This window comes from Mixophyes fleayi, chromosome 2, assembly GCF_038048845.1.
Source record: "Mixophyes fleayi isolate aMixFle1 chromosome 2, aMixFle1.hap1, whole genome shotgun sequence".
Classification (NCBI taxonomy): Eukaryota; Metazoa; Chordata; class Amphibia; order Anura; family Limnodynastidae; genus Mixophyes; species Mixophyes fleayi.
In genome coordinates, this window is record NC_134403.1 from 99100974 (window position 1) to 99124749 (window position 23776).

General features: G+C 39.3%; 1 protein-coding gene across 3 annotated transcripts in view; it reads left to right on the top strand.

Annotated features, from left to right (window-relative positions):
* VWA8 (von Willebrand factor A domain containing 8) overlaps positions 1–15904 on the top strand; it is a 278034-nt gene extending 262130 nt beyond the window's left edge. For all 3 annotated transcript variants that reach the window (XM_075199773.1, XM_075199771.1, XM_075199774.1), the window contains 5 exons: positions 6857–6982; positions 8271–8429; positions 11862–11960; positions 14158–14396; positions 15076–15904. In XM_075199773.1, coding sequence (XP_075055874.1) covers positions 6857–6982; positions 8271–8429; positions 11862–11960; positions 14158–14396; positions 15076–15184 — 732 coding nt within the window. In that variant the 3' untranslated portion in view covers positions 15185–15904. The remainder of the gene's footprint in view (positions 1–6856; positions 6983–8270; positions 8430–11861; positions 11961–14157; positions 14397–15075) is intronic.
* The last annotated feature ends 7872 nt before the right edge of the window (positions 15905–23776 follow it).

Here is a 23776-nt window from a genome sequence, read left to right on the forward strand (position 1 = left end):
AACATGAGTGAAAAAGTATATGTAAATAACGGAGACGGATTTAGACCTCATAGGGCCCTAGGCAAGATACTGGTTTGGGCCCCCCTCCCTGAAAAAATCCATAGCACTATTGTTTTTTAGCATAACATATAGCCCTATTCAGAGGCTGGCAAACTTTAGCCCAGGGGGGCAAGCACATAGCACTGGCCCATAAGTAGTGGCCTATTTTTAAAGGTTGGTCTCACCGCCGGCACTGGGAGGGCCCGCTGGGGACTGCTGGGCGCTAGGCAATTGCCTAGGTTGGCCAATGGTAAATCCGGCCCTGGTAAATAAACATAAATAATATAAACCATACTCACATAAATTATAATAGTGCATAAAATAACTTTTGCGTTATCTCTTATTAGAATGTAGAAGCACAAAGGAATAAAATGACACAAATAGAAGGACATCTGGAAGAATATAGAGGAAAGAGTGGGGGGGGCAAAACATGTTTTCGGTCTTCTGGTGCATTAGGAAGGGGAGAAAGTCAGGGGTGAATATATTGCAAAGATGAAGGACACTGATACCGGGGAATTAGTAATTGTTTTGGTCTCAAAAGTTTTTACATTTTGTAATTAAAGATGGGTAGCCGAGGAAATAATCACCCATTGTTCTTTTTTTATGTACTGACCCGTGTCCTGTTTTTGTTAACCTGGCTGAATAACCTAGATGTAATTGATAAACCTGTAGAAGCCGTATGTTGTTTTGGGAAGTCAAATAAAAGGAATAAAGACTGTAATGCATTAGCAGTATCAAAATAATTCTATTTATTGGCATGAATGTATAATATGCCACATATTACTGACACAGAAGAAGAAGAAAGTGGACACTGATCTATAAGCTGCCATTTGTCCAATAAAAATGTATTTAACAAATAACCCTGTAACCTCCATCTAACGAAATTCCCCATGTTCAGTTCCATGGGGAAACTGAATAGAATTGAAAAGAAGTGAGAGAAGAGGTGAGCTTTTTGGTGATAGCCATCATTTCTTTCACATTTGAGTCCAAGCCTGTAAGTTAATTCCTGTTACTTAGGGAACCTATGTGACTAATTTTATAGGTGCAGCAATTTGTCCATCCATTTTTGCTGGATCTGTACCCACTAACACTCTGTATGGCAGTATGCTTTGTTTCATACAGTTATAGCCTTCTTACATAGTAACAAATGTGGCCTAGGGACATGAAGCACAGAAAGAGCTGAGATTAGGTAAAGAAACCTAGGTACGGTGTTCATTCTGAGGAAACTTACTATTCAGGATATTTGAGGTTGCTTCCAATCGTTAAACCACCTACCATGGCTAAATATGGTCTGGAAAGATCTAAGGTCACAACTATGGAAAGAATCCCTACGTTCTCATTGCCACTTAAAGTGAAAATTATCTCTAGTTTTAGCTAAAACACCAGAAATTTTAGTGAAATGTTCAGTGCTAAAGGTTTTGCTGTTAATTCTGAAATAAGAATGACCTGAAGCTGTCACTTGTGACCATTAAATCAAAAAAATGTGGTCTTGTGAAGTAAAGCAATAAGTCATCTACATATAAGGCAGATTTGTGAACTGAGTGCCCTTGTATATTGGGGGTTACAAATATGGGCCATAAGGGCCACCATACATACAATTTAATAATCAGGGAGGGTACTCCTGTCTTGTCCCAGAAAGGAGTCTGCGAGACAGCCATTAACCTGTACATGAGCAGATGTATAAAATTAGAGCCAAGGCCAATTTGTACTAAAACATGAATTTCCAATTAAACTTATCAATGGCTTTATCAGCATGTGTAATACCAAAGGGATGGTGTAGAGTTGTCTTATGCCAAATGTATTACATTTAATAGCATTTTAGCATAATCATATAATTTGCACAATTGGACAAAGCCAACCTGAAGTAGTTGTATGAGGTTCACCAACAAAAGCCTGGCATAATCTACCACAACTTTAATGTGTGTGTAGCAAAAAATGTGGCTGATAACTAGAGCATAAAGTGATGTCTTTGTTTGCCTGTATAACTGTAATGTGAGCAAGTAAACTTCCCTAGTAAAAGTCTCCTCGTTAGTTGTGGTGCCATAACCAAAAAACCTTGTGACGCCTGCTCTAAATTATTTATAATACACCACAGTGTAGCTGCCAGGGCCTGGGGTCTTACCAGGTGTAGATTCTAGTGTCTTCTCCCACTCCTCTGGAAAAAGGTGGGTTCAAATGTTCCGTCACTTCTCGCAAAACAATCATAGGAGATTAACCTAATTAATTCTTGTCATTGGTGAGGGTCAGTACTATAGGAGCCTGATGTAAATTGAATATTAAATAGGTTTTTGTAGAAGACAGGACAGTAAACTGCAATTTTACTCTACTGTCTCAAATTAGCTATGTGCAGAGTTGCCATAGTTATAAAACCCCCCCAGCAAGCATCATACCATACCTGTTACCCTGTACATGATGCCTCTGAGCACATGTCAAAAGCGTGTTTAGGATAAAAATCCAAAAGGATTCTCTGTTCTTGTTTTGTCAGTCTGTTTTTATAGAGTCTCGGGATTGAGGTGTTTTTTATGCTGTGCTTTAGTTTTTTTAGTGGTGCCAACTTGATCTTTCAACTTGGCCTCCCTCTGCCTCTTCTTTTCAGCTGCTATTTTGATTAGACTTCTCTTTATTTTACACTTTTGTGCTTCCTAGCCAAAGCTCAAGGCAACATCAGCTATATTATTTTCTATAAAGAACTTTGAAATGTCTTTACCTAGTGAGAATTGAATAAGTGTATCCCTTAATGATGTTAGATTCAAACACCATATCCTTCCTCTTTTAATATCAATAGCTTTTATTCAAGGTTTAAGATTGTGGGGTACAGAAAAAGGAAGGAGAAAAATGGAAGTGTACATAGTGATGAGCAGACAAAACAATGAATAGCAGATTACCATAAACACTTTCTTACTTACAGTGCAATATGGAGATATTAGAGGATCAAAGGTAGCTTGATTCCTACCTCTTTTAAAAGGACAGGTAATGTGTATGATCACAGTTGTATGATCTAAACAACCTATGCTGCACATCCTCTTCACTGTGTCTCTCAGTAACTTCCCAAGCTGTCTCTGAAAGCTATAAACATGTCAAACATGGGTGGGAAACGTGGGCTGCCACAGAGTATTGCGATTGGACTCAGGCTCCATCCTGCTGTACACAGTAATGTAACAGTGATGATAACAGCACTCTTTGCTAAAAGCAGTTCCAAGTCCTATTCCTGCTATCCTCCAAATTGGTGCCCTGTGATCTCGAAATATATCTCAACTTCACTTTCTGTTTTATTAGCTCAGGATATTTAGACACCGAATTCAGCCCCTGTCTGGTAATGTCAAAGCTACATTCCCCTGGGGCATGGTTTCCCACTGAGCCCTGCTCATTTTGTTGTTAACTAATAACTTAGAAGTCTTCTTTCTCAGTAAATTGCTGTCATTGTTAATTATGGGGTTGCCTGTATTTTGCACATAAATTTAGGCTTAACATGATTAGTGGGATCTGCAGCCATTGAATGACTTATGCATAATGTTGCAGGAATTACTAGTAAAATGCTTTTTTTTTCACTGAATGATTGTTGAAGTGTTCTATACAGTAAGCTGTACTTTTATCTCACATCCGATTACTTTTTCTATTCTCTTTGGCTGCTTTTTATAGCTTTAATTTAGTTTGTTTTTCCAACTATGTCAGTTGTGATCACTGCAAGAAAAGAAACTCTCTTAATTACAGTGGATCGGAAGAAGTGCTATCATTAGCCAGGCCAGGACAACTTTCAAAACTTTTTTTACTTCATTAGTTTAAGCATCATTTCTGTGAATAGATTTTTCTTTCTACACTACTGATGGTGTCACATAAACATCAGCCTTTTGAAGCTGAAATGCAGCCTTTCCCGGACCAAAGTAATCTGTATAGAATCTATGGTTACTGTTACAGGCGCTGCATCTGTTTTATCTGCAGAACTCTGGGTTCTGCTGCTTCTGTCACGCTAGTCTAAGTGCTATTCACCGAAGCATTCCAAACGCAACCCAACTCAGGAGAACTGCTAGAGAATAGCTGTGTTATAGAAATCTGTGATGCTGGCACAATTTCCTTGTAACAACCTCTGAGCCATATATATTACCACTGTCATTGTGGACTGGATAGGATGCGCGGCATAGCGATCAGCATATTACTATGGCATGCTATTGCTCCTGCTTATGTGCCCTAAGGGCTTGTACACACAGGTGTTGAAAGAAACTGTTAGTATAGACAAAACCTGCTACCCAGTCCTCACTTTAAATAGAGTGCTAGAAGCGTGTTCTCAAAGCTTCCCTACAGCAAGGTGTACTGCACACTTAATGAGTGCTCCCATAGAAAATGTTTGGATAACTTTAACTCCACTGTTACCACACATTTAATCTATCAATGGTAAGCTGTGATGTCAAATAAAAAAATATATATATAATTGTGTTTAAAATTAGTTTAAATTATCTCAGGCAACTCTCCTGAATGCATTAATATTGTATATGTTTAGCTCCCACAGCATGTATGACCAGCACAGCATGAACCGGGAGCAATAACAGTCTAGTTATTGAAATTGCGGGGTTATTCCATCCTTTTGAATACGTGTTCAGTCAGAGTATTTCATTTTAGAGGCCCCATGCATATCTGTTCTGGCTGACACAGCGGTACACCGTGTAGCATTGCTGTTTTACAGCACAGGGGTCATGGGCTAGATTTGAACCAGAGCCTCATCTGTCTGGAGTTTGTATGTTCTCCCTGCCTTTCAGTGGGTTTCCCCTCTGGGTACTCCGGTTTCGTCCTACAGTCCAAAAATACACAGGGTAGGTTAATTGGGCAGAGTTAACCCTTTTATGTGTGTGTCTCTGTGGTAGAGAAAGTAAGCTCAACTAGGGCAGCCTCTGACGTGAATAATTACACATTCTCTATATAGCGCTGGCTAATATGTTGGTGCTATAAAGATAATGGTTAATAATAAGTGTGCGTGCTATTGCATATAAATTGTGTTCCCCTAATTAAAATATTAATTGTAAGTCAAGGCCTGTACAACTAGGTTTTCTGATTAGCCGTCCAGGCTCTGGCATTGTGCACATCTTACTGTACGTATTTGTTAGACTATTCCTAAAAAGGAATTTCTTTGATACAAGATGGTGGGAAAAGGATGGTAAAGCTTTCTGCGGTTTCTTCTCACGGGCTTATGCGTCTTTTCCTTCCAGTATTACATAAGCTAAGTAGTGTTATTTGTACATGAATGAGTCTTTTCTTACACTTATTTAATAATGAGTTGATATTTCCTTCTTTAGCATTTTATCCTGTTTTAATGAGAACCTCCATTTACTCAGTTCAAGATCAGTTTACAAGGAGAGATCGTCTCCTTTTAATAGTCCTCACTGCCGTAGTTCAAAGGACTTCAGCACCTCTTTGTGAGCCGCGCATAAGAGCAGCTCATATCCAGCCTAGCATGATGTCACTTCCAAGACATGCTTTTCAAGTAATAATTTGTTCAGCTCAGAGCTGGCCAGCAGCAAGACCATGCTAAGATTGTATCGTCTCTGTGAAGGGGCAGCCAGCCAGCTCTGTATGAAAGGAGTACTCATACTATGGGAGCTAATGTTAGAGCTGATAAGCAATAACCAAACAAAGCGTGTATACATTCCATCGGAAGTACATGCATTCATTTGTTTGTAAAGCTCTGCAGGGATTTAGCACTGTATTGTAAAATGTAAACTTACCCCTTAAATAGAGCACAAAGAAGTCTGAGGTATACAAACATTGGAATAATTATTGGTCATGATGCTGATTTTGACACAGAATATATTGAGTGAGACTAAAATAACTTACAGTAGATAAATCACCTGCTCCTAGGAAGAACCGCCATTTTGTTGTGCTGAACCAATGTTTATGAGAATGTAGGCTGTCTATTAACTATGATTTAGTGAAGTTATTACATGTCCCATACCTCAGGAATGTAAACACGTTGTACTTCATGCTTCAACCATGTGTTAGTTCCTAGTGAATTCATGAGTGACATATAGGTTGAGCCCGTAATATGGCTGTATGTGTAGGGGTCAGGGGTCAGCTATTCCTGCATCTATTTACAGGTTTCTAGGCAACTGTTAATCCTGTGTCAGAAGTCAAGTGGGAGTTGTTCTACATGTATGTAATATGTATTAATGTGAATTATCGGAGGCAGGGAATGTCTCTATGGTGTTTGGCTTTATATGTTTCACAATAAATGATGAGGGTAACAAAATATCTCCCTATCACACCATTTAATATTAATCATCCCAAATGAATGGCAAACGTTACAAACTAACTGGGTTAGGGATTGATGTGCATGAATAAATGTTCTAATTATATAGCACAGTGGAGTATGTTGTATGGCATTATATAAAGGTAAATAGTAATATTAATGGGAACTCCAAAATTATCAAGCACCCCGATTAATTTAAAACATTCATTTTAACAAAGAAACAGAAACTGAGCAATGTACAACACATATATATATAATTATGGAAATGAACATAAAATGTACAATGAGGGAGAACCTGGTTTTACACATTCTGGGCTCTACCCTAGGTTTATAACACAGTTGATAAATTATTTTGACATAGCCCAACTGTGAATAGATTTTTGAACAGCATAATCGATAGAAAATGCATTTATAGAGATCTGCATGAGGATGGCATAAACAGCAATAGTACTACTACTATCTGATCCCTGATGATTTTAAGCATAGAAACATGGCATCCATCCTAATTGATTCACTTGTGCTTGTATATACTTTAATATCAGTATTATTTATTGTTCAGTGACTAAGTATGCTTCCTTATAGGCGAAGGGCAAAGAAAGGCAATGGCTGAAACATCAAGCAATGGGAGAGCTGGATGATACCAAAATAATTGATGGTCTGGCAGGAGAGAAGGCGATTTACAAAAGGCGTGGGGAGCATGAGCCAGAAGTAAGTAGTCTGCCAGTGTGTGTCTTGAACATGTTGTTCTCAGGGTGTGGTTGTCAACCAGCTAGAATAATGTTTGCTTTTCCATACTCCAGGGAATTTGTACTAGTCATGTTGGTCAAACCGTGGGTGGAGACCACGACAGAATCTGTTTCCAAATGACAGTTCTCGCTATTATTATATATTGTCTGTTCTATGAGACAGTCACAGTTACAAGTATTGGACCTCACAGAAACATACAATGTCTGTAAAGCATAGAATATAGCACTATTTGGTCCACTGACCCACTATATAGAAGGAGGTTTACAATTCTTTCTCACGTTGATGTAGTTAGAACCAACAGAAATGTATTTCACATGCCTGTAATTCAACATAGCTTTTGCATTGATGAAAAACTAGTTGCTGTCACTGGTGTCATGGTGATGTAGTTACTGATCAAGAATAAACAATATATGTAAATGTATGTTACAGTTCTGCTTACCAGATAACCATACATAACTCAATATCACAAGTGTGCTCAATGGTGTTGACATACCTGCAGTGTGATTTATGGTTCTGACGATAGTCATTCGGATGTTTACATGGTGCAAGTCAACAGTATTGTATGACAAATCTATACTGCCAAATCCATAAAAGGTACATTTTATAATTATTTATTTTCATCACAGGAAAGATGTCAAGCACCATTAAAGCTTAATACATCATCACCATTTATATATATAGCACCAATTCCGCAGTGCTGTACAGAGAATATTTGTCACTCACATCAGTCTCTGCCCCAAAGGAAACTCATGCAAACACCTTATGACCCCAGCGCTGTGAGGTATAAGTGCTAACCACGAGCTACCCTGGTCCTGTAATTTGGCCTAAACACCACGTGGATGGACACATTGGATGAGATAAACCTGTTTCATGCACAGGCTGAGCGGCTGGAGCCTGTTAGTGCAGCATATGATTGCATACATAAACCTAATTCTGACCATATATACCAACATACCTGATAATAGTCCAGTTAATTTCTATTGACTTATTACCTTTCAGGCTCACATATCAGGCCAATTGCCCGATATTGTCAGTATTGTAACATGTGTGGCCAGCTAAAACAACTCATAAACTTATCAACATTGTAGATATTTGCAATTACTTTGTTCTGCAATGGAATGGCTTAGTACAAGTTATTGTTCGCTGTGGTCAGCCATGATATCTCTGTTGTTTTACATTTTAGCAGTAGCAATAATCACAGCTTGGAAGTAGCTAGTGCACATGTCTAATATTCTGCTTCTCTGCACAGCTCGGAAGCCCACAGCAGAAACCAAAGAGACTACGACTTCTGGTGGATGTGTCTGGCAGCATGTATCGCTTTAATGGGGTGGATGGCCGGCTGGAGCGCTCCATGGAAGCAACTTGCATGCTCATGGAGGCATTTGAGAATTACGAGCATAAATTTAAGGTACTTGCAAAGGAAAATAACAGTCATGATTCTCCTGAATACCACAGAATAGTGGAAAATGTGTTTCCAAGGAGCATTATTCATGTAGGGGAAAATGATTCCATTTCTCTGTTGCTAGGATAAAGGAAACTCACCCCTCCATCTAAGGCAGACATTACATTTTTTGAACTCATTTGTCTGCAAATTCACATTTATCTTTGAAAATGATGCATCAGACAAAGGTCAGTTGCAAAATGTTGAGCACATAATAAATGACTGGCTACAGGCAGCCTAGCTTTGGTACGTTTTTATTATCTAACCCACAATCGTATTTTATCATTCAGTGATAGAGGTCGTGCAGTAGCTGCTGCAGAGCCACATTATCAAATAGCTCTCAATTCTGGGAAAATGAGCAATTTATTTTCTATGAGGTGGAAAATGTATATTGACAGACTCCTGAATGTGATGGAGAAGTATATAGCTTAAATCCTACAATAGCGAGTATCACAAACGTAAGTGTCTTAATATCCAGATCTCACCAGTTTGGTTAAAGATTGAGCAAATTTCAAGTCAGATGTCACTTAAGAATCCTCATCAGATAGGATGGGTGAAAGAAATACAACACAATTGTCTGATAGAAATGGTTTACATGCATGGATTCCAGGGGGAATGGCACGCCCTCACATATAAAGGGCACAGTAAAAAAATAAATTATTAATGTTAGGTGGCTAAACGCTTTTAACATGCAGCCTTTATCAGAACGCCTGTGCTGTCTGTTCTGTCAGCACAAGCCTCAGCTTTCTGTCTTATAAACACACCCTGTACAAACGTAAAAGATCATTAAACCCAAAATTGAAATTTTCAGATATGAACCATGATAATCTACGTTCATTGACAACCTGACTTTCTTCTGCAATGTCCTTATGGGATCTGATGCGGCCAAGACTGCAGCATCTAAATATAAGACACAGATGTACCTACATTTCACTTTAGTAGTCCCTATGCTGCTTGAGCATGCAGGGTGCACGTTAATGCACACCTTACATCATTGTTTGTGGTGTATTCCCAATTTTTTGCAACTGGAAGGGCCAAGGGGTTAACAATTTGGTGACATGGCATTGTCATGGGAGTAGCTTGGGCATCTAGTGAGAATGTTCAGAAGTATGTTGGTGTCGAAGTGATAGCTGTATCAGCCATTGCTGCTGTGTCTTCATTTCCACATGTTAATGAAGTGGCAGATCATTTGCAGATCTGCTCCAGACAGGACTACTTTCCAAGCAAGCTTTGTAAATGCAGCATTAAGTTTCCACAGCTGCAAAAAACACTGCATGCTCTTTTCCCCATCATTAATTTCATGGTTATTACAGTAGAAAAAGTGCTGCTTCATTACAGCCAAGTGTTTTAAGAACGTCACTCCTGTAGGACTATGGATACCTAACATATAGAAAATTGAAGAAGGTTAAAAAGATTTTATTTGTGCATCGTGGTAGCTGGTGCTGGTTGTCCAGTATTGTCTGCATTATCACCAAGTGAGTGGCCAATATAGAATATAAGAGTAATTCAATTTTTTAAAATATGAATTAGTAAAACTGGAAATAAAATAGAATCTAATGATTTAGGGAATTCACATGAGCATTTATGCTACTATTTACTTCTAAGCCCTTTGTCAGAACTAAGCCACGCTCTGGATTAATATACCAGTGTGCATTCATCACTAAATATGCACAATCATCTAAATACCTCTGTAATAGTTTTAAGCTGGCTTGTTCATTGGAACAGCTTAGTTCTTATCCTCTCGTTACTCAATGTGTCAAACCTGTAAATCTGCACAAGATTTCATAGACTTATTTTGAATAATTGTAGCCATTAAAATCCTTGTATCCATTCCAACTCAAAGAGCAGTGTTACTCTAGCTGCCATGAAATATATATTAAACATCTTAAACAAATATTGTCATCAAAATTGACTAAGGAATACCTGAATTGTGTACCCAGATTGACATTGATGTCATTCCAGAGCTGAGCCTCACAGTCACATCACAATAGACAGCGAGCCAAACAATTGCAGCAGTATCCAATACATTCACCACTAGCAAAATGTGGTGAACGGATTATGTACGTATGAGAATGATCTGTTGGACTGTGAGGGAAAAACATTAGTAGTGCACTACGAACCTATAGAAGCCTGCAGCACATCTGTTGCTATGGGCACAAGCCACTGCGTTGGCTAAGACACTAGCAGTGGCTTACCCCTTAAAAGGAGCTTATTATGTATAATGCCATTATTTAAACATCTGGTCCTGTTTCGACTAACAGAAAAAGGCACTCTAGTGGGAATGTGCACCTCTCCTGTGCAAAGCTGCTGATGATGCCTGCAAATTAAGGGCATCAAGGAAAAGCCAGGTAGCTGAAATCTGATGCTGAAATCTGACAATACTCTTGTTATTTATTTTTTAATTTTGTGATGTGGAGAATGTTACAATTTTTCACAGCATGTGTGACATTGAATTTCAATCGCACACTGATGATATACCTAGTGGTTTTAGGGAAAAATATTTAGCTGTCTAAGAACGTAACCTATGAAGGTGCTTGCTGTATAAAGCATAACTCATGGATTTTTACGATTAAACCCTGCTACATGTGTATTTTAGAGAAGTCAGGGTCAAAAAAACAGAGGTACAAATTGAAATGTAATTAGAACCTGTTACTAAATAGGACTAATTAATGCCAAAATGACAATTGTTTTGTGTGTCCTTTGTATTTTTATATAGTTTGTAATGTTGACAAAACCCTTGAATTGCAGAATTTTAATTTATTGAAAATCAGTATATTGAATTTCAGAGAGTTGAGTGAGTGAAACAAGCCCAATGACCACAATAGTTCCAGGACCTATGCCAAACATTCACAGTACACGTGTGACTTTACTTACATAGATGCACAAAATTGATAAATTGAAATATATTTGAATCACCTCCCTTGGTCACAGTGACAGATTACTGTTTATAATGAGCTGCTAAACAGCAAGTGTTAGTTCAGTGCGAGGCCACAGGAGTGTGAAGGAATGCAGGGCAGGTAGTGTCCAATCTGAAGATAGATGCGTAAACGTTAGGATGTTGTAATCTGCAAATATATAGATATATACAAACTGTTTGAGAAGTGATGAAGAATCTAAAGAAATAACATAACGGTGGAATAACATTACTGTATGCAATGTAGAAAATGTGTTGGTGAGTTAGATAAGTGTAAAGTATGTTACATTATCAGCAAGGTCTGCATGCAAAAATAAAAAATATGTTCCTTTCACCAGATGGTATGCACTATGTGTGCGTCATTCACTTAACATTAGTAAAGTTGTAGACTTTGATTTATTGTTTGAGTCACCTGTGTTGTATTGGAGATTGTCTCCCACTTCTACCTGTGTTACAGTTTCATGTACTTTTTGTTTCCATACCAGTATGATGTTTCCGGGCACTCAGGGGATGGTTACAGCATTGAACTTATCAGATGTGACAAGATCCCCAAGAACAATAAGCAAAGATTGGACGTTCTTAAGGTAAAGAGCTTGGAATCATCACACATTTGCTGACAGTGCTGTTATTGAGAACAATTAATAAAACAGTTTTCACACCCAAAATTGAAGATGTACAGTCTAAATGTGAGACCCAATCACGTGTCTTTTAACCTCTATGCTACAATAAATATATATGAAGCTCTGCCTTTTTAATAGCTTTTGTATCAGTTCAGGATTTGGAGGATCTTTTACTATATGAAGGATAAACGCATTTTTTCTGCCTTGTATGTTCACTGAAAGTCTCTCAATTATGTTCAGTACATGGTAGGAGTGGCTACTTTAGCCTCTCTGCTTTGCATGGCTGCAGAACCTTCCTGCTCAAAGTGAATGAGTGTAGTCTAGTATTGTAGTGCTGAACCTTTTTTCATCTGGGACCCCAAGTTTCAGTGTCCTATTGTTCTGTGACTTCCCAAGTATCCGTGTGCTATTGTCCTGTGATCCCTCCAAGTATGAGTGTGCTATTGACCACCAAAAGTCACTGTGCCAATGTTCTGGAACCGCAGAAGTGGCGGTTCCCAGTAGGTCTCCAGTATCACCATTGTGCTGATGACAATTAACAAAACCTCTCTTCTCCTGATCTCCCCCCTTTCCTCCTCTCTTGTGTATTTGACCATCTCTTCGACATCTCCTCTTGGATGTCCTCATGTTTTCTCAAAATTAACAGTGCTAAAGCCAAACTCATTCTCTTCCCTACTTCTAGATTTTCATCCCATCTTGATCTCTTTATCACTGTTAAAAACACCACCAGCTCTTCTGTCCCCCAACTCCGCTGCCTTTTTGTCACCCTCGACTCCTCCCTCTCTTATGCCCCCCACATTTAATCCCTTGCCCAATCCTTTCGCTTCCTACTACACAACATCACCCGCATCTGGTCCTTCCTATCTCAGTAGGCTTTCCCGTCTTGATGACTGTAACTTTCTCCTCACTGGCCTCCCCTGGTCCTACCTCACCCCCCTTCGTTCTATACTGAAAGCGACTGCGAGACTTATCTTCCTTTCGCACCACTCTTCTTCTGTTTCCCTTCTCTGCCTTACCTTACACTGACTCCTCTTCCCCTACAGAATCGTTTTCATACTCCTCATCATCACCTACAAGGCCCTCTCCCACTCCACTACCCCATACATCTCCAAACTCCTCTCCATTCTCAAACCCTCCCACTCCCTGCACTCGGCCAATGGACCTCCCACGCTCCATGCGACTGTCCCCTAATTTGTGCTCCTTCAAACGGCCACTTAAAACTCACCTGTCCCTTTAAAGCTTATCAGCCTTCCTCCTAACCCTCTCTCCATGCTCATTCTCATCACCTCTCTTTTCCCGGCTCCTTTACTCGCTCCTCCTGTGCTTGATCCCCTCTACTGACTCCCTTTGTGCTTGCTGTCTGTTTGAACTCCCCTTAGAATGTAAGGGCCCTCTTCCCTTTTCCGTTTATTGTTCTGTACTGTTTTACCATGTAAGGTCTACTGTATGTATTGTGTATGGCCCTGCGGAAATCTTGTACCGCCTAATAAATAAAGGATAATAATAATTCATAGCTGACAATTGGAGGACCCTGAACACAGATTCTGGAACCCCTGTTGGGTCCCTTCTTACAGGGTGTACACCGTTGGTCTAGCAGAGACTTGCATAGAATTGGGTTATCTGTGTAAGACCCACAATGTAAATTTTTAGATTTAATTGTATGTGGGCATTTTCAGGTCTAGATAATTGCCTGAAAACTAGAAATCACTGTATTAACCTGATATTTCTTGTTTTTACAATGTGAGCATCTCTAATTGAATATAAATAGCGCATTCTGATGATTTTACACATTGATTGTGAATTCCTGGCCAGGGTGCGAGTCTGTAGTAGTTAGGTTCATATTGTGGATACAGGCTAGTAAAAATGGAGGTTGCAGGGCCTACAGGTATGGGTGCACAGGTTCATTTTTGTAATGACCATTAAATAAATATAGACATGTGTGGGAAATGGTTTTGTGACAACGTCCCCATGTTCTCTTCTTGTTAAACATGGAACAAGGACACTTATAGGCTTAAAGCCCATGTAGGGACCACCAGTAGTTTTGATAGCCAGCCTGATCCTGCTGGGGCAAGTTTTGTAATATTTGTATGCAATCCAGTATAAAAATGGAGGAATGGTACTTTTACTTGTGAGAATAACATTTTTCCGTGCCTCTTCCCAGACTATGCATGCCCACTCTCAGTTCTGTATGAGTGGAGACTACACATTGGAGGCCACAGAACATGCTATACAGGAGATCGCTAAGGAGGACGCAGATGAATACTTTGTCATTGTTTTGAGTGATGCCAACCTAGAACGCTACGGCATACCACCAGAAAGGTTTGCTCAAGCCTTGACCATTAACCCACAAGTCAATGCTTTTGCAATATTTATTGGATCTTTGGGAGATCAAGCTGAAAGGTAAGTGGTCAGAACTGAGATTTTCTAGATTGCTGGCGGATTTTATTTATTCTTACATTGGCAAAAAAAACGACAGTGCTGAAAATTAACTGTAAAACATGGTAAACAGCTTTACTTTGACGTTTATCATTGAACGTTACAATGATCTTGATTTGTAGCTGCTTTTTCTGGTAAAAGATACCAATACCAGACTTTATATATGTACCATTGGGTTTGCTTTTTCTTTACTGTACAGTAAAAACTCGCTCTTCAAAAGAGAACTCTGTCCAAGTTATAGTCAAAGTGACCACTGCACTTCTTTGATATGAATTATGTATATTGTAGGCAGGACCTAAATTACTGCTGGGGACAATAACATTGAGTATTTATAATGGTTATGGATTTGCATAAAAGGTGAAGTTTGGTAGAGCATTATAAGAGATGTTGGCATGAAGAGCAGATTTAATGGACAACTGGAAATTTGGGTAATACAGCGTCGCCTTGTCCTTGTGCTTCCTTCTTGGACATACCAGCTTGTGTTAGTGCATCCTTCCTTGGTCTATTCAGAAGCTTTTATTTATTGGGTAAATGAATAGAATCTATCTGTTTAGTTATTCACCAGTGAAAGCCTTTCTCTTCTTCCTTTCCTTGGTAAGAGATTTGCATTGCTAATTTCCTCTTCCTTCCCCGGTAACTGCAGGCTCCAGAGGACACTTCCAGCAGGACGGTCTTTTGTTGCTATGGATACAAAGCAAATCCCACACATCCTGAAACAAATCTTCACGTCTACCTTGCTGTCAAATGCTTAGTGCTGAAACGCAGGCACTATATCACGTATAGGATGTCAGCTGAGGAGAAAACAGTGGAACTTTTGAAATATTAAATTTAGATTCACAATTATTTTAATTCTATGTGTAAATATTGTAATTTCATTGTAAAATTTGGCAGCCATGTATTCTATTATTTGTCTTTCTGCAGAATGTTTTCAGCCTAATATTTGTATCTGACTAAGATTATTAGCTGTCATCATTTTTAATTATTTAATAAGCACAGTTCAATCAATGCTGCATTGCTGCAGCGGTAAATACTTTGTTGGTCTTACTGCATTTAATTTAGAAAAATGTCAAATCAATATGAGGATATTTAGCTACTAAAGATTTTTTTGTAACAATTTGCTGCTCTTACATTTTACTACCAAATCATGTAATAAAATATGAAGTGAAAGTGAACTGTGCGGTAGTGATTGACGGATCTGTTTGTCCCCTTACATTTAGTAAGTTATTTGTGTGTTTGATTTGTTGCCTAGCTTTGAACTGGCCTCAGTAAGTGTCCTGTCCTAAGGCTTTGTGTGGTGGTCGACTACTGATGGGAAATCCTTCCCTTACCTTGTCTCCCAGCTACGAGTCAGGTTCTTTTCTCTTTTGGATATCCGGTGGTCAGGAGATAAATACTTCAATGAAAGGGACAAAGATTGGTCAAACAACTTGATTTTATTGAGAATGCGGTAAGGATAGTTTTGGTAAGCCAACGCGCCACTGACCCCTTCACCTCAATAGTAATGACAAAATAATGCGTCTGATCAGCATAGAGCACAATAGCATTTAACATATAACATACACCTGGTGAGTATAAGGCGGAATAACGATAACATCTTCAATACACATTGTCTAATAAGGCACACTGGTAATCACAGTTACTACTTTCACGTTAACAATATCTGACTGGTGATGATGCAATAACCATCAATAATAACCCATCAAGACTCTTGCGGTCACTACCGCGCCCACTAGAGGGCTACTTCTTATTCAGGTGTTTGGGGTACCGTGGTATTCCCTATGGGTCAGGCGCCCCACTTTTAGCTTCTACTGCTGAGTTAACTTGAATTCCAGCGGTACCACTAACACTGAATGTCACACCTTCAATATTAATAAATCAATTCTTAGGTAAATCACATAACATTAACATCATCTAAAACATTTGGTGCACCAATATTATCCCTGGTAACGTTACCATATTTTCCACTCAGTCCTGGGCTGACCTGTGCACAGGAATTTGGGTAGTGTTCCAATGTCCTGCAGAGGTTTCCATCAAGGGTTAAGTATTATAGTAGAAAGCAGGGCTGTTGCTCATTTCAGCCACAAGATGGCGCTGTTCTCTCAACAGTCAATGAATATCAGCACATGTGCTCTGCAGCAGGGTATAATGTCCAGATATCAACACACACACACACACACACACACATGATATAGCTGAAACGACCGTCTTAATTGTTCCCTGCAGCCTGTGTATAGATATGATCTAGGGGAAAAGCTCTCACAATCCTTCCTTGTACAAGAATGCAATGTCAGTTTTGGATAGATTCTCTCATCACTCTTCCCTCTGACACTGGGGTGTGTGCAATACACTGCAGGCTAGGGTTTTACCTGGAGACGGTTCTGCAGTTAGTGGAGATTGTCTTTGGCGCCCCGCTGCGTGTCCCCAGCTGTTCTCCGTCCGCTTTGCTGGCAATGTCACAGTTCTGGCAGCAGCTTATCTTCTCTCTGCTCGGCTGCACATCCTCCCCCTTGTTCCTTCTACCATGCTGCTCTCTCTCTCTCTCTCTCCTCCTTCCTGCACAACCTCTTCCTGTTACTCCCCCAGCCAATCAGGGCCTTCATCCTCCTCCTGTCAATCACTCTTGGGCACAAGTTTTCAGGAGCACAATTAACCCCTTGTAGCCCTGCATTTTAAAAGCGTTTATGGACTCCTCTGTGCTGTTCAACAGGGCTTTGGGGTACCACATTTGTCACTGACCACTTGAATTCTATAGGGCTGTAGCTCATACACAATGAGATGGGAATTATTCTGATAATGTTATATCTTACAGTTAATTACTTATCATTACTTATTATTAAGGTTAAACTAGCAAAATAATCACAAATCTTGAACACTCAATAGACATTGATACACCAGGCATCATAGATAGTTATAGGCCTAGTAATGGTAAATAAATATATTGTGACTGTGTATAATGTATTAAAGGGGGTATTCAATTGTCAGCGAGTGTTTATTTTGAGCGTGTTAACTCATTTTAGCGCTGTTTTTTATCATTTTTGAGCAGGTTAACTTTACCCGCAATTCAGTTCCATTTTAACGCTACTTTTTTTTTACATTTTTGCTGTCCAGTAGAAGGTCTATTCAAATAGATGCTTTTTTATCTTGCACCTCCTTGGGGTGTGTTAAAAATAAAAAACCTCTGAAAAGTATTTCAAATCATGTAAAAATGTTGAAAAAAGTTAAACTTATGTTTATCACTAATGCCTAACTTGTATAAGTCGATTTTCTTGTGAAAAAATATTGAAATAAAAAAAACATTAAAAAAAATAAAATCACTAATTAATTAGATTTATGTATGTTTTTGGTACAAATATGAATGTAATGTGTTTTGACATGGTATAGATGATTGTATGGTGAAAAATAGTTCAATAAAAAAATATGCTAAAAGAAAGAGTACTGTAATGTAGATATTATCAATGTGTAATGCAATCTAATGTATGCAAAACCTTTTTTTTGTGTTATACATGACAGCATAAACACAATTTTTAATGCGCGGGGGCAGAGTTCTCTCTTTTTCAATTGAATTGCATGAGTTTTCCCGCTGCGCTAACTCAAAACGGTCGCTATTGCCGGCAACAACCCGCGGGAGATTTTTTAATTTTTTAAGACGGCGGGGGTGGGAAAAAAAATCTCGCTAACAATTGAATACCCACCTAAGAGTAGTAAGGAATCACATAAAATGATCATATATTTCCAGTGTATATATTTTATACAGGGATGCTATTATCATGCCACTCTACTTAGTGGTTTCATCCTCTACTTTCCTCCATGAATTTGCATAAAAATTCAAAATAATAATTACTGGTATTTTCCAATGAGTTTGTAAAAAGGTATTTTTTCTCTCTTGAAACAACCACTTTTCATTGTATATGTTTAGAAATCTGAATACACTTCTGTAGTATATGTAACAGATGACACAATCTTTGTAGTGCCAAATATCATTGTGTCCAGTATTGCTTATAAATGAGTTGCACAAAAAACAATATGAACATATGATACTTCACGATTGTACTGGTATATTTGTAATGAATTTAGTAGGCAGTATAATTTAGGATATTTAGTCACAGCAGAGCTGAGGGAGCGATAGCTAACTGTTCTGCCTTGGGATAACACCAGGCTAGACGTTCCTATCTAGTAATCAGTGTCTGCACAGCAAGCATGTGGTAGACACGTTTACCTGGAGGCCACTTCTCCAAGGTACAGGAAATTTTACACAGCACAATGTAATCTTTAGTTAGGAAGGGAAATGATTCATGTGCAGCTACTGAAGATCACTGATAAAATGTTGGAGGTTAGCTTAGAAAGTCAGTTTGCACTGGCATCATATCATTGTGGCATGCTACTGTATTTTATACAGCCTGCATACAGCCATATGTATAACCCCATTAGTATTAAAGGAGCAGTGGTAGTGTTTGTTACTAATAAGGGAGCAACAGAATTCATAGGTGTTACAATAGAGGATCTGTAGAGGGCCTGTGCATAGGGTTTTTTTTTGTTAAAGCCATTGATCTGTGTTAAATTTAGACCTGCTCTTATCCCACCAGGACTGCATTATTTTAACAAAGGACAAAGCTAGAAAACGGTTAGCTATCATGGAAGCTTTTTTAAAACGTATTTCTGTGGTCTCTATAATATAACAAAGACACAAACGTGTTTATTCTGCAACAATTCTCTTTATATACAGATATTATTTAAACATGGAATTACCCTTTAAGATAATTAAAGCAATAAGCAAGTCACCACTAGTGACAAGTAGAACTATCAGAATCATTGACTGTATAGGCAGAGAGGTAATTGGAGAATCACTTGATGTTCAGAGGGGTTTCCCCACTTCATGTCCAGACTAAATTTCAGTTTTTGGGAGGTGCCAGTCAGTTTAAATTGGAATAATTTTTGTTTAGTTTGTTTTGTATTGTGTTGTCTGATACAGATATGTTTTTTTGGTATCAAATGGGAACAAATATATATTTAATTCAATGGCGTTGGAAAATCAGCAAAATATGAAACAAATACACATGTCCACGATTGTTCTTCTAAGTTATTAATTAGAGCAGCCTCTGAACTTTGTTACACAATTTAATCATCATTGTTCTCCTTATTACTAACTACTTATATGTTATTCAGGGTTTGACATTTTTATTGGGTCCAAGAACAAAAGTGCCCATTTCAGTTTTAAACCTCCCTCCTGCAGGGCCGGTGCTAGCATGTCCGGCACCCCCCTGAAAAAAAAAAATTTTGCGCCCTGCTCTTTTATAAATTATTTGTTCATTCAGTAATGTTTTTTCTTTCAAAACAAATCATTTAATACACTTTACTAAAGAGAGTTATACAACTAAATACATTAAACAGCAAACATGAATTGCTATATGAATAATATAAATGAAGAATATATATTCTTTGTAATAAGATTTTAAATTTTTAGCAAATTAGTTTGGTTGTGCCCCCTCCATCACACAGTGCTCCTCCATCACACTGTGCCCTCTCCTCATACACTGCTGCCGCCTTCTCATCCACACAGCTGTCCCCCTCCTTCTTGAACATTACTGTCCCCCTCCTTTTCCCCCAAATACTGTCCCCCTCCTTTTCCCCAAATACTGTTCCCCTCCTTTTTCCCCAGTACTGTCCCTCTCCTTCTTGAACATTACTGTCCCACTCCTTTTTTCCCCCACATATTGTCCCCCTCCTTTATCACCACATACTGTCCACCCTCCTTTTTTCCCCACATACTGTCCCCCTCCTTTTCCCCCCACATACTGTCCCCCCTCCTTTTTCCCCACATACTGTCCCCCCTCCTTTTTCCCCACATACTGTCCCCCCTCCTTTTTCCTCACATACTGTCCCCCTCCTTTTATCCCCACATACTGTCCCCCCTCCTTTTTCCCCACATACTGTCCCCCTCCTTTTATCCCCACATACTGTCCACCCTCCTTTTATCCCCACATACTATCCCCCTCCTTTTATCCCCACATACTGTCCCCCTCCTTTTATCCCCACATACTGTCCACCCTCCTTTTATCCCCACATACTATCCCCCTCCTTTTATCCCCACATACTGTCCCCCTCCTTTTATCCCCACATACTGTCCACCCTCCTTTTATCCCCACATACTGTCCCCCTCCTTTTATCCCCACATACTGTCCACCCTCCTTTTATCCCCACATACTATCCCCCTCCTTTTATCCCCACATACTGTCCCCCTCCTTTTATCCCCACATACTGTCCACCCTCCTTTTATCCCCACATACTATCCCCCTCCTTTTATCCCCACATACTATCCCCCTCCTTTTATCCCCACATACTATCCCCCTCCTTTTATCCCCACATACTGTCCCCCTCCTTTTATCCCCACATATTGTCCCCCTCCTTTTATCCCCACATACTGTTCACCCTCCTTTTATCCCCACATACTGTTCACCCTCCTTTTATTCCCACATACTGTCCACCCTCCTTTTTCAACCACATACTGTCCCCCTCTTTTTATCCCCACATACTGTCCCCCTCCTTTTTCCCCACATACAGTCCCCCTCCTTTTTATGACCTTCTTTCCTTCTCTGCTCTTCTTCTGTCATTTTCTCTTCACGTCGGCTCGGTGTGCTGCCCCTCTCTGCACGTTCCTTACTGCCAATGTCAGGACATGATGACGTCACGCCGACACTGTCAGTGACAAGGGAGCAGAGGAGGAGGAGGGCGCCAGCACTGCCAGGTTTTCTTTCTTTTTTATTTTTTTTTAAAAATAATGTGCCGGCGGTCAAGCGGGGATGGCAGGCGGGGGGAGCGCCCCTCAATCTTGGCGCCCCCCTTCTTGTTTACCCCTCTTACCTTGTTCCGCCGGCCCTGCCCCCCTGTCCCCTCACACTGATTCTATGTCACATGCGTACAAACATCTTTAGGATGTGTGTAAAAGTAGATTTAGCTGAGCTTGGACAGACAAAAATTAGGCAAATGGTGAATATTTTATGGGATCCAGGCTTTTAAGCGGATGAAAAAGAAGATGAATCAGTGGAAGAGACATTTTTTTAAAAAATTATTTTCATTTCCTTTATTTGTCTTTCATTTAATATTATTCATTTAATTTTATTAATTTTTTTTACTTTTTTTGCATTAGAGAGAGCAAGGGTGAAATAAAGGGTTTAATCTATGTCTGCTCTGCCCTTAAACAATGTCAGATGACTTCTCATACTGATCTATTTCTACTGAGAGGCAGTAGAGATGTAGCAGAGCAAATCATTTCAGCGCCAACTACCCACATGTCCTTTATCCACGTTCAGTGCCGGGAAAGATATTCAATTATAGGACTAGCGATGCTCAATGCGGCTGAAAATAGGGCTTGGTTTCACACATTTTTACTAGCACATCTAAGGGTGCAGTTGTTGAGGAGATAGCGGTTGCTGGACACATCACAGTGAGTAAAGGAGAAGGCCTTGTGACACTCTTCCCAATTTGTCTTATACCTGGAATTAAAGGGAAATACTGACTACATTTAGAAATAGCAGCTGTAATGTTCCCTGCTGTGAAATTTGTGATGGTGTCTGCCACTACAGTCAGAAATGCGACAACAAACTTAGGAGTCGATAACGTTACTTTCCAGACCAGGCCTTATACTAGGGAGAATCCCTTTGACTGTGGTGTGTGTGTGTGGCCATACAGATGAATACTGGAGGTGAGTGAGGGTCCAGCAGTATTTCTACAGTTAGAAATTAGAGACACACATACCTCCAAAAGTAATTTCTAATTAACGCCTGTTCACAGTTGTAAGACAAATCTACAACCAGAGCACTAGTTATAAAACACTTATTTTGCTAGGCATCTTCTGTGTTGGCATCTCTTTGAACCATGTAGTTGCATTCAAATATAGATAATGGTTCTCTTGTTTCAGAGGTCATGAAACATATCCTAAACTGTTCACACCCTTCCTTTTGACCGGATGTAAATATACTGCTAGGCTTTGGATTGCAGAGCACCAATATGGAGAGGATTCATTGTACTTAGCCTGTTGTGTAAATTATATTTGTGTACTGCTAATTGGACCTCTGAATTGTTTTATAATGTTTAATACTAAATATATATATATATTAGAGATGTTCACTGAACCCCATGTTTTGGTTTTGCATCTGGATTAACTTTGTGTTTTGGTTTTGGCAAAACCACCCTCACGTGTTTTGGTTTTGAATCCCAATTTTTTTTCTACAATCTCTATTTTATTTTGTTAAAATCACATAATTTGGCTCTTTTTTTATCCCTACATTATTATTAACCTCAATAACATTAATTTCCAATTATTTCCAGTTAATTTTTGTCAAGTGACAAGAACACTGCTACCCCTCCTGTTTCTGTATGAGCAGTGGCACTGGAGACTGGAAAGAACACTGCTACCCCTGTTTCTGTGTGAGCAATGGCGCTGGATCTCCTGGGGCGGGAGATACTTATGGAATCCAAAGCCTGTGAGATCCGACAACGCAACAGTGACGTTTTGCCTCGATTCAGATCCGAGGACGCGCGAATGTAATGAGCCGGTTCGCGAGCCTGAGCATCTCTAATATATACATATATATATATATATATATATATATATATATATATATATATATATATATATTACATACATACAGTCAAGTCCATAAATATTGGGACATCGACACAATTCTCATATTTTGGGCTCTATACACCACCACAATGGTTTTGAAATGAAACAAACAAGATGTGCTTTAACTGCAGACTTTCAGCTTTAATTTGAGGGTATTTACATCCAAATCAGGTGAACAGTGTAGGAATTACAACGGTTTCTATATGTGCCTCCCACTTTTTAAGGGACCAAAAGTAATGGGACAAACTAAACAATCCTACATCAAACTTTCACTTTTTAATACTTTGTTACAAATCCTTTGCAATCAATTACAGCCTGAAGTCTGGAACGCATAGACATCACCAGACGCTGGGTTTCATCCCTGGTGATACTCTGCCAGGTCTACTGCAAATGTCTTCAGTTCCTGCTTGTTCTTGGGACATTTTCCCTTCAGTTTTGTCTTCATCAAGTGAAATTCATGCTCAATCGGATTCAGGTCAGGTGATTGACTTGGCCATTGCATAACATTCCACTTGTTAGCCTTAAAAAAACTCTGCTTTTGCAGTATGCTTCGGGTCATTGTCCATCTGCACTGTGAAGCGCCGTCCAATGAGTTCTGAAGCATTTGACTGAATATGAGCAGATAATATTGCCTGAAACACTTCAGAATTCATCCTGCTGCTTTTGTCAGCAGTCACATCATCAATAAATACAAGGGAACCAGTTCCATTGGCAGCCATAC